The sequence below is a fragment of the Paroedura picta genome, chromosome 7, assembly GCF_049243985.1.
Source record: "Paroedura picta isolate Pp20150507F chromosome 7, Ppicta_v3.0, whole genome shotgun sequence".
Classification (NCBI taxonomy): Eukaryota; Metazoa; Chordata; class Lepidosauria; order Squamata; family Gekkonidae; genus Paroedura; species Paroedura picta.
In genome coordinates, this window is record NC_135375.1 from 15,182,705 (window position 1) to 15,194,800 (window position 12,096).

A 12,096-nucleotide genomic window follows, 5' to 3' on the forward strand; every position below is an offset into this window, starting at 1 on the left:
CCTCCTGACTCTGGGCTTCAGATGCTTAGTGCCTCTGAGTGTGGATATTCTCTTTTATCACCATGGCTTCAAGCCACTGATAAAACCATCCTCCATTAATCTATCTAATCATCTTTTGAAAGAGTCTATGCCTGTGACCATCACTGCATCCACTGGCAACCAATTCCACATCTTAATCACTCACTGTATAAAATAGGGTTTCTATTGCCTGTCCTAAATCTGCTGCCTATCAAAATCAGTAGCTTGGGAGAGAGAGAAAAAAACTTCACTCTTCCCAGTCTCTGTACTCTGTTTAATTTTATAAACCCTTACCCTGTCCCCTCTTAGCCATTAATTTTCTAAACAGTAAAGTCCGCCATTTTGCATACGCTGGATAATGCACTTTAAATGTGCTTTTGCTGCTGGGTTTGCTTTTGCAAAACAGGAAAATCTACTTCTAAAGTGCATTATCCAAAGCGTTTAGAGTGAGACTGAGACTCTTTAGCCTTCAATCATACGGAAGATGCACCAACCCCCTCACCCCCCCCCCATCATCTTATTTTATCTGGTTCTGCGAGATCATTTTTGAAATAAGGTAACCAGAATTGAAGAAGAAAGTTGGCTTTATACCTTTATACCAATCACCTTCCCTCCCTCTCCTCACAACAGACACCCTATGACATAGGTGGGGCTCAGAGAGCTCTGATAGGACTGCTCTGTGAGAACAGCTCTATCAGGACTGTGACTAGCCCAAGGTCACCCAGCTGGCTGCATGTGGAAGAGCGGAGAATCGAGCCTGGCTCTCCAGATGAGAAGCCGTCAATCTTAACCACCACACCAAGCTGGCTCTGCGGACGTTGTTTCAAATGAGGCAACACCATACAGCTTTACAGGGTCATTATTATATTGACTGTATTATGTTCAGTCCCTTTCCTAATAACCCTCAACATAGAGTTTGCCCTTTTTCACGGCAGCAGGACACTTGGTTGACGCTTTCATGGAGCTGTCTACTACACCTTCAAGATCTTTTCCCCTCTCCATTAGCCTATACTTGCAGCTGGGATTTCTTTTTTTTGTTGTTGTCCCAGTGTGCATCATCTTACACTTCCCTATGTTGAATTTCCTCTGTCACATCGTCGCCCACGGCAGCCAACCTGCAGAGATCCTCCTGGAGGGCTTCATGGTCTCTTCACAATTTCCTTGTTGGTCTTAAAGGTCCTATTGGACTCTATTTTTGTCACAATTTCAAGTTCATCTGCCTTGAATCAGGCACCACGCAGAAGGCCATGTCTGACCCCGAGGGCCAAAGTGCACTGCTCATGTTTTCTTGTTGAAAGGAGAAAAAGGGGGATTTGTTTTTATGCTCACCAGTGGCAAGACTATCTGGTAATTAATTCAGCGCAAAAAAATTACCGTCAGAGCGGAGGAGAAGGGGAACACAGTGAGCGCTTTGCTGTTCATGGACGAAAGCATTAAGTCCTTTGGAGCAAAGGTCTTCTGATGTGTTATGCTCGACGGCAATTAAGAGCGCCTAATAATAAGCCAGTTGTTTAGCAATGATGTAAAACACAGCGCACATAATGATAGGGTGCCTGGCCCGACCGACTGGGGTGGAATGGTTTGGTGGCTGTTTAACTTTGTAATAACAAGGTAAGGCTCTGGGGATCTGAAACCCCTTAATACTGACTGACAAGGACAGGACTTAATGAAGGGTATAAACGGATAGATGCTATTCTCCCAAATAATGTCAGAACATGGATGGCCAATTAAGACAGCCTGTAATGTTAGTTTTTCAGCGGGAAAACTACAGCCGGTTTTTGTTTTGTGTTATATCAGCGACCGTGGGCTTTAAATGGCCGTTTTAGGCCATTGATTGGCTTTTCAGAGGCTTCTAATTAATATGACAAATATGGTGAGACTAATAAAATGAGCATGTTGCAGTCTCAGGAATAGGAACAGCGGGCAAGTAGTCTCCCCAAATATGGATTAGGATCATCCTGATCCTGAGACTTTAGAGCAGTGGTTCTCAAACTTCCTAAAGCCGCGACCCTTTAATACAGTTCCTCATGTGGTGGTGACCCCCAACCATAAAATTATGCAAGGGTTCTTCCACAGAAATGAAACGGAAACTGACCAATGGCGTGAAGAATTGTATATAAATTGGGTTTTTTTTCCCTGGGTTTCTCAGTTCAGTTCTGCCTCTTGTCCCACCATGCCGATCTCACTCTTTTCCGCTGCTCCAGACAGACGAACGCTCTATCTTGATCTGCCTCACAAGGCTGTTGTGTGGATGAAATGGAAGAGGAGCAATGTCGGCCACTTTGGGACCCCCTTGGAGAGAAGGGCGGGGTACGAACCGAGTAACACAAACTAATGATTTGGAAGAACAACAAAACAAAATAAAACAATGATTTGGAAGAACAAAAGGGGCACCTTTAAGACCAACAAAGATTTATTCAAGGCATGAGCTTTTGTGTGCAGGCACCCTCCCTCAGACAAAATTGATTTGAAGATATCAGTTAAGGGATGTGGGCCACTTTGGGTCCCTCTTGGGGTGAAGAGTGGGGGAGAAGCCAAGAAAACCCATGATATGAGGGAGGCAACAGAGGTGGGTCCGAGAGCAGAGCTTCTCATCATGCCTGGGCCAGACCACGGCGCGTGTCCAGCAGGGGCCACTCTCCAGCTGCCTCCTCAAGCCATCGGCCTTGGCCATCTGCTCCCCACCCAGCCGGGGCCAGACCCAAAGCTGCTGTCCCTGCCGCGACCCCTGTGAAAAGGTTGTTTGACCCCCAAAGGTCCTGACCCCCATGTTGGGACTCACTGCTCTAGAGAGACTCTAGGGACCTAGAGAGTATAAGTGCAAGAGATCACCTTCTTCCACTCCACATGCAAAGACAAAAAAAAGATCTGATCCATTGATCGGTCAAGTACCGATAATATAAAAACCAGCCAATCACATTTACAAAAACAAAAACCGAAACAGAGCAAAATACTGTTCCTTTTTCTGATGGCGGCTTTTGAAAGCTGGTTGGAAGCAGGCCAGCTTTATCTTTGATGCCTAAAAGCAGCCGGTTTGTTTCTGTGCTGTTCTGCTAGGTTTGCCCCTGCTAAGGGGTCTCCAAGCCCTCCTTCATGCCCCCACCACCACTAACCCACCACCCCGTAATGGAATCACAACAGTAAACTGCCATCTGCACAGGGACACATTTAGCTTCAGGGCATTGTGGGCAATATTTATCTGCAGGATGTAATGAACAGTTGACGCCCTGCCAGTCTTAACCCTGGAAGCTGAAATTGTTTTCTTGATAAGACACAGAATGCACCAGACCACACACACACAGACACACACACACAGTCCTAAGTGCCTGTCCAATAAACGTGTGAGATAGTAGACTATAACTCTGTGTGTGTGTGTGTGTGTGTGTGTGTGTGTCCATCCGTCTGTCTAGATGAGGCTTTCTCACCCAGGGGTTCCTGGAAGGGTCTCTTATGTAGATATAAAGATGCTGCACATGGTATAAAGACCAAGACAAATGTTTATTTCCCATATTGCTTATATTTTCATGGATGCGCGTGCCGTTTCTTCAGAGACCTGCTTAAGGTGGCCGACAGTAAAATGATAAAATAAACACCCCCCAAGCAATGAAACTGCCCCCAATTTAGCCCTCGTAAAACCATCGTAAGCAGTATATATTTTTTAAATTTTTTAAAAATTTAGTGATTAAATTTATAGCATGCTTTTCTCCTGGGACTCAGGGTGGGTTACATATAAGAATAATAATTGCAAACATCCCCATAAAAAAACCACCCTAAAAACAGCATTATTCCCACAAAAACGAAGAGGGCAAGATCCCTCCTACCTCCCGCTAGATGTCAAAGCAAAACTCAAGGGGGACCCACTGATCTTATTAACCCAGCCTCCACCATAGACCTGGCAGGAGAGCTCTGTTTTACAGGCCCTGCGGAACTTTGCCCGCATACTTTATGTGTGTTATCAGAACACCGCCATGTAGGAAGTAGGACAGACATTACTAAAACAGATTAGAACATCAGTTCAATCAATTTCAGTGTCTAAAAGGCAGTAGAAGAGGCACTCCAATGAGCCTCAAAAAGGTGTTCGGAGATGGAGTTCCACCACCCGTCAAGACATGTCTCTAGTTCCCACCCATTTCACCTCGACAAGCGGAGTCACAAACATTCATAGACTTAGAACCATAGAGTTGGAAGGGGCCAGACAGGCCACTGAGTCCAACCCCCTGCTCAACGCAGGATCCAGGATAAGTATCTTTCCACCTGCTGCTTGAAGACTGGCAGTGAGGGGGAGCTCACCACCTTCTTAGGTAGTCGATTCCACTACTGATCTACTCTGATGGTGGAAAAGCTTCTCCTGATATCCAGCCGATATCGTTCTATCTATTGCTGATTCCGTTCTTGGTGGTTTACAGCTTACATTCTCTTCTACACTTTGGACAAGAATTCTCCCATCGATGACTGGGTAATGGAGTCCATCAGCGGTGACCGGCTTACCCATCAAATCATGGATCTCAATCTCGACACCGTCTACTACTTCAGGATACAAGCCCGTAACGCCAAAGGAGTGGGCCCTCTCTCCGATCCTGTTCTCTTCCGGACTCTCAAAGGTTTGGATGTGTTACTTAGTTCCTTAGATGTTAATTGATTAATTAAGGTGGCTGGCCATAGCTGAATGCATGAGTTCTGAGACTCCTTTGGGTAGAGAAAAGCGGCATATAAGAACCAACTCTTCTTCTCTACCAGAAGGAGTCTCAAAGCAGCTTAAAATCACCTTCCCTTTCCTCTCCCCACAACAAGCACCCTGTAAGGTAAGTGAAGCTGAGAGAGTCCTGATAATGCTTCTCGGTCAGAACAGCTCTATCAGTGGTGTCACTGGCCCAAGGTCATGCAGCTGGCTGCATGTGAGAGAGCAGGGAATTAAGCCCGGCTCACCAGATTAGAAGTCCGCCCTCCTAAACACTACACCAAGCTGCCTTTAATTTGGAGAGCTGGGTTTCATTCCCCACTCCACCACATAGAATCATAGAATCATAGAGTTGGAAGGGGCCATACAGGCCATCTAGTCCAACCCCCTGCTCACTGCAGGATCAGCCCAAAGCATGTAGCCAGCTGGGTGACCTTGGGCTAGTCACAGTCCTGATAGTACTGTTCCAGAGCAGTTCTGTCAGTGCTTTCTCAGCCCCACCTACCTCACAGGGTGCTGGTTATGGGAAGAGGAAGGAAAGGCGATTGGGATTTGGGATTCCTCCAGTTAGTGAGAAGCACGGTAGAAAACCCAACTCTTCTTCTTCTTCTTCTTCTTCTTCTTCTTCTTCTTCTTCTTCTTCTTCTTCTTCTCCTCCTTCTCCTTCTCCTCCTCCTTCTCCTTCTCCTTCTCCTTCTCCTTCTCCTTCTCCTTCTTCTTCTTCTTGATACCATGGGAGTTCAAAAGTGGCCCAGCTGTATTTTTCACCTACAAAGGCACGAACCATCGAGGAAGGGTGAAATCAGCCCAGTTTACTGCACCACCTGAAAAGGAAATTACTTTGACCGCTGCTTCCTCCCGCTAAGCTTCCGTCCCTTCCCATATTGATTTCTTGCAAATAAGAAGCTGGTAAACGATTCATTCATTAAGGCTAATGGGGGCTCAGAGCAGCAGCAGGATTCTCTTTTCCGGTGTGTGTTGTTCTTTTGCACATTAAAAAGTAATAAGTGCGGCATTGTTTTATAAACAGACCCAGAGTTCATAAGCTGCCGACTGGGTAACATTTTCTCCGCCCATCATGAAGTCGGTCTGGCTGCTTGGTATTCTTTAAGCCTGAGCTTTAGACCTGCTAGTTTTCAAACAGTGTCCCTGTTTGAAAATCCCAGAAGATCTTTAGAAACTTACCAGGCACTCCTTAGTTAACTGATCGATAATGAAGGATTAGCCATGAGCATCCACAGGAGAGGGTTGTTTGGCTTCTATGTTGTTGTTGTTAGTTGCGAAGTCGTGTCCGACCCATCGCGACCCCATGGACAATGATCCTCCAGGCCTTCCTGGCCTCAACCATTCCCCGGAGTCCATTTAAGCTCACATTGGCTTCTATAGAGAGCGCTATTATTTTTCGAGGCAGTGGTACATCCTAACAGGCCTAGCAGGGGGGGGGGGGGGCTATGCATGAACTGTGACTGTTCCTTGAAAAAGCCCCAGAACCCTTTGCAGCAGGGGTAGTCAAACTGCGGCCCTCCAGATGTCCATGGACTACAATTCCCAGGAGCCCCCTGCCAGCGAATGCAGCTTCATCTCTGCCTCCTGAAATGGTGTGCATCTGAGAAGAGGGTCTCCCCTAAGCCAGGAACCTTTACAGAATTCATCACACCATTATTTTGTCTCCAGAGATCTGCTGGAGACGTCTCCCTAACTAAAAACATCGCAATAATGAAATCGTAAAAGCAACAGCCATACCTTTGCCAATCTTAAAACAAGTCACTAAAAAAAAAAAAAAGAACCCAACAGGGGCATAAAAACAACATCAAACCAGTATTAAGAGCCAGTTTGGTGTAGTGGTTAGGAGTGCGGACTTCTAATCTGGCATGCCGGGTTCGATTCTGCGCTCCCCCACATGCAGCCAGCTGGGTGACCTTGGGCTTGCCACGGCACTGATAAAAACTGTTCAGACTGGGCAGTGATATCAGGGCTCTCTCAGCCTCACCCACCCCACAGGGTGTCTGTTGTGGGGAGAGGAAAGGGAAGGTAAATGTAAGCCGCTTTGAGCCTCCTTCGGGTAGGGAAAAGTGGCATATAAGAACCAACTCTTCTTCTTCTTAAAATAGCAATGATAAAATAGATATCAGGCTAGCTGCAGCCCCACAACATACAACAGCTAAAAATGCAAGCTTTCATTAAATAACTTGTCTGAAGCTTTTGGGCCAGCACCTGAAAGATTGAAAAGGAGGCACCAAGAGAACCTCGAGGGGAGGGGCCACCACTGAAAAAGCCTTGAGTGTGGTTACCCTCTCACCCACCTTACTACAGTCTTGGACAGACTCCTTAAGGTAGCAAAAAGCGGTGTATAAGAACCAACTGTTCTTCTTCTTCTTCTTCTTCTTCTTCTTCTTCTTCTTCTTCTTCTTCTTCTTCTTCTTCTTCTTCTTCTTCTTCTTCTTCTTCTTCTAACATTACAAGTAAAGCAGCATCTAGCTATGGCCACCACTATGCAAAAGGGCACAATTGGGAGACTCAGATATCTCATTAGTCCTAAGCAATTAGTTGAACTAAAAAATGTCTACCTTGTGTCATTTATACAAGTTACCATCAAGCTCGCTGGGGAGACGAATTTTAGACATGAGCATCAAGAGATATATTTAGAATGACTTGATGAGCTGACTCGTTTGGTTCCTGCTTCAGACAGCCTATGAGGTCTGTGTCTGATACCCTGGCATGAATATTTAATGCCAGTCACCCTAAATATGTCATGTTCAATATCATTCAAGCAATTCCCCCCGATAAATCTTCCTCTACGTCTAAGGTGTGAAGGGCTTGTGATGTTTGGTTTGTGTTCTAAACTGCACAAATACACTGGATCCTTGTCCTTAGTCATAGAATCCTAGAGTGGGAAGGGGCCATGCAGGCCATCTAGTCCCACCCTCTGCTCAATGCAGGATCAGCCTAAAGCATCCAGGATAAAGATCTGTCCAGCCGCTGCTTGAAGATGTCCAGTGAGGGGGAGCTCCCCACCTCCTTAGTTTGCCAATTCCACTGTTGAACCACTCTGACTGTGAATTTTTATTTTTTCTGATATGTAGCTAGTACCGTTCTACACATAGTTTAAAGCCATTACTGCAGGTCCTATCCTCTGCTACCAAGAGGAACCTTTCCCTGCCCTTGTCCAAGTGACAACCTTTCATCTACTTAAAGACAGCAATCCTGTCCCCTCTCAACCTCCCCTTCTCCAGGCTGAACATCCCCAAGTCCCTCAGCCTTTCCTCCTAGGGCTTGGTCCCCAGGCCCCGAATCGATTGTCTCTCTCCACTATACACTCTCAAATTTGTCCACATCTTTTCTGAAGTGTGGCCTCCAGAACTGCACACACTATTCCAGTTGGGGTCTGACCAATGTGATATACAGAGGGACTATAACATTTTGCAATTTGGATGTGATGGAATTCACTTCTTTTACTGCTGCATCACACTGCCTGCTCATATTTAGCTTACAGTCTATGAAAACCCTGAGATCTCATTTGGTAATGGGATCCATTAAACACCCAAAGGCAAGGAGGAGCACTCTGGAACTTACTTCGCTGGGAAGCTCTGCTTGAAAAGGGCTGAGTGAATTAATGTCACACGGGGAAGGGAATCCCTCGGTCTATCAAATCATTCATTAAGGCCGCGTTTTTCCTCTTCACCTGTGGCTGAAATAGGTAAATCTGAAAGAACAGGCCTAATGAGAGTTATTTCCCCCCCTGCTATAACTGTAGCATAATTCCCTTCCACCCTGTCACTCCCAATTTTCAAATGAATCTTAATTGCAAATGGAATTTTAACTAGGATCGGCAAGGCAGTCGCTTATTAAAGGTCATTTAGTGGTTATCTCTTCATGAATCCATAAATGGAGCCAAAAGTGCCCTGTATTCCCCGAAGCAATTTTATTCCATGTGTATCCGTCTGGCCCTGTTTCTTGCATTTGAGGCGGCTGGTGGTAGCCTGAACTGAATGGGTGTTCTTTGATGAGATTAGCCAGCCTTTCTCAATGTTTTTACCACTGAGAAACTGCTGAAACGTTATTCAGGCTTCGAGAAACCCCAGAAGTGGCACGATCAGGCATAATATGGTTGGGAAGCAGAGCCTACCCTGGGCCTCTCCCCCTCCTCAACCTCTCCGGGCCCATCACTGGCCATTTTTGGGAGAGGGGGCAGGTCGATGTGACCATATATGATCGTATCACCAGTAAGTGTTTAACAAATTTTAAAAATGAACAAAAAAAATTAATCAACTCCCATACATTTGTTCAAAGACGAGGGTGGAAGAATTAAAACATTAGGCCAGCCTTTCACAACTTTTTTACTGCTGGGAAATCCCTGAAACATTCTTCAGGCTTTGAGAAACCCCAGAACTGATGCGATCATGCAGAATATGGTTGGGAAGCAGAGCTGTGGACATGTCCACCCTTCTCTTCCCACCCCCTCCAGGCCCATCATTGGCCATTTTGGAAGGGGGGCAGGCAAGTCGACATAATCATATATGGTCATATCACAAAACATCTTTTTTTTTTAAATTTAAATATAAATATATAATTAATAAAGTCCCAGCCACGTGCGAAACATTCCCAAGGCCATCAAGAAGCCCCGGAATTTCATGAAACCCTGGTTGAGAAGGTAAAGGTAAAGGTATCCCCTGTGCAAGCACCGGGTCATGTCTGACCCTAGGGGTCAGAAAACGCCCTCTAGCGTTTTCATGGCAGACTCAATATGGGGTGGTTTGCCAGTGCCTTCCCCAGTCATGATCGTTTACCCCCCAACAAGCTGGGTACTCATTTTACCAACCTCGCAAGGATGGAAAGCTAAGTCAACCTTGAGCCGGGTGCTGGGATCGAACTCCCAGCCTCATGGGCAGAGCTTTCAGACTGCATGTCTGCTGCCTTACCACCCTGCGCCACAAGAGGCTCATACACTGGTTGAGAAAGCATTAGGCAACTCCCAGCACCAACCTAATAGATCGTTTTAAGACCCAGGTAGCCTCACAGGGTTCCTTGCCTGAGTTAACTCACTCAGCTCTGCTTACGTTCACAGAAATGCAAAAACAAATGCGTTTTGGAAAAGGCATTGCTATCATAGCGCGTGGAGAGCAGCCATCAGATGGTTGGATAAATGTGCGAGGATTGATATGTGTCAGAGGGAGAGAGGCGACGAGAGAGATGGCTTTTGGCTTGTTAATTCTGATAGACGTTACGTCCCCGTTAGACAGGACATGAAAGGTCTCCATTGAGGGCTTTCTTCAGGACATGATAGACAATGGTGTTAAATGTTGCAATCATCCTTAAAAAAAAATGCTACCCTGTAATTGCTGATACTGTCATTGCAGGGACCTTTCCTTTCTCCCCCCCCCCCCCCTTTGCTGAGACAACATCAGGCAGCATTTTCTGCATTGCAGTGCCCTCTAATGCTTCATCAGGGCCATGAAGGGAAAACACATCTGTATTCCCGCGTTGCATTGAGCTTGGTGGAAGCCAGTGCTTTGTACTACACCAGCCCTGTTATCATCCTGTTATCTGTGTAGCTTAAAAATAGCACCAGGGATTGAGGGGAGAGTAGGAACCACAAATATGTTTTTAAAGAAAATAACAGTGATAAATGCTCAAGGAAAGGACTCATAACTCCCAACGGATGGAGAAATCTATTTTATCTGTTATAAAATTTCATCCATCCAGGCAGGGTCTCCAGGGATGGCTGTTGTCATCCCTGAATCATAGAATCATAGAGTTGGAAGGGACAGCACAGGCCATCTAGTCCAACCCCCTGCTCAATGCAGGATCAGCCCAAAGCATCCTAAAGCATCCAAGAAAAGTGTGTATCCAACCTTTGCTTGAAGACTGCTAGTGAGGGGCAGTCTTAAAGTTTATGATTGTCTCTGTGGACTTCGACCAAGCCAAAACTCAAGACTGTACAATCCACACCAAGAGCCAGCTTGTTGTAGTGGTAAAGCTTGGTGGCCTCTAATCTGGAGAGCTGGGTTTGATTCCCCACTCCTCCTCCACATGTAGCCAACTGGGTAACCTAAGGCCAGTCACTCTCAAAGCTCTCTCTGCCCCACCTGCTTCACAGGGTGTCTGTTGTGGGGACAGGAAGGGAACGGTGCTTGTAAGCTCCTTTGGGACTCCTTCGGGTAAAGTGGGGTATAAAAACTAGCTTTTCTTCCTGTTTGCCAGGGATTGGGTCCAAATATGTCATCCCACAGGTGCCTCTTGTGGTGCGGAGTGGTAAGACAGCAGACATGCAGTCTGAAAGCTCTGCCCATGAGGCTGGGAGTTTGATCCCAGCAGCCGGCTCAAGGTTGACTTAGCCTTCCATCCTTCCGAGGTCAGTAAAATGAGTACCCAGCTTGCTTACTGGGGGTAAACGGTAATGACTGGGGAAGGCACTGGCAAACCACCCCGTATTGAGTCTGCCATGAAAACGCTGGAGGGCATCACCCCAAGGGTCAGACATGACCCGGTGCTTGCACAGGGGATACCTTTACCTTTATGTTATCCCACATGTAGATAATTTCCAAGGGTAGCTAGGTTGGTCTTCAGCATTGTATCTGACCCTGTACCTGAGGAAGTGTGTGTGCACATGAGGGCTCATACCTTGAATTAAAAAATTGTTGGGCTCTAAATTTGTTCTGCAGCAGAACAGTTAGATCCAAGTCCTGTAGCTCTTTAAGAAACAAGATTTTCAGGGTATGAACTTTTAAGAGTCAGTATGCCCTTCATCAGTTCTCAATGTAGAAATTGCTTCACGGAAAGATTGTCTGACTCCATATGCTAGAATTATGTTTCTTAACCTTAAATTCAGGGTTTGGGGCAGGCTGATAGGGGAGGGTGGGAGGTTGAAGGTTATGTTCTGTTGTTTTTATTGTAGTCTATCTTTGTTGTAAGCCACCATGGACTAGGAGCGGCAGCATAGAAATTTAATAAATAATTAAAATAAATTCACTACTTATCCTCAGTTATACAACATTATCATCAAATATTCCCAGTTTATTTACTGAAATATTTATACATTTCCTCACCCACGTTTAGGGATGCTAGAATTTCATATTAATATTGGTTTATCTGTCAAAATTACCTCCTCAGACACTCACAATTGCCCTGTGGAACCCATCATGGATATCTATGAATTGCATCAAATGGCTCAAACACCTGTTGAATAAGTTTACAGGTGCCTGTTGATCAAACGACAACTTCGAGCTGAGTGGAGGCTCAGGAGTCAGGTTCTGATCCACCAGCCCCCTGTGCAAAACAGCTGCCAGATAATAAAGTTACAAAAGTCAGCTAGTTTCTCTTCCAAGCCCGAGCTGGGCGGAGATAGAAGCAATGAAAAAGGGAGAGGGAAGAGAGCTTGATTCACTCCTTTTTTCTGCAGT

General features: G+C 45.8%; 1 protein-coding gene across 4 annotated transcripts in view; it reads left to right on the forward strand.

The window, feature by feature from the left end:
* DCC (DCC netrin 1 receptor) overlaps window positions 1-12,096 on the forward strand; it is a 939,742-nt gene that overhangs the window by 826,901 nt on the left and 100,745 nt on the right. For all 4 annotated transcript variants that reach the window (XM_077346794.1, XM_077346795.1, XM_077346796.1 and 1 more), the window contains exon 20: window positions 4,425-4,619. In XM_077346794.1, coding sequence (XP_077202909.1) covers window positions 4,425-4,619 — 195 coding nt within the window. The remainder of the gene's footprint in view (window positions 1-4,424; window positions 4,620-12,096) is intronic.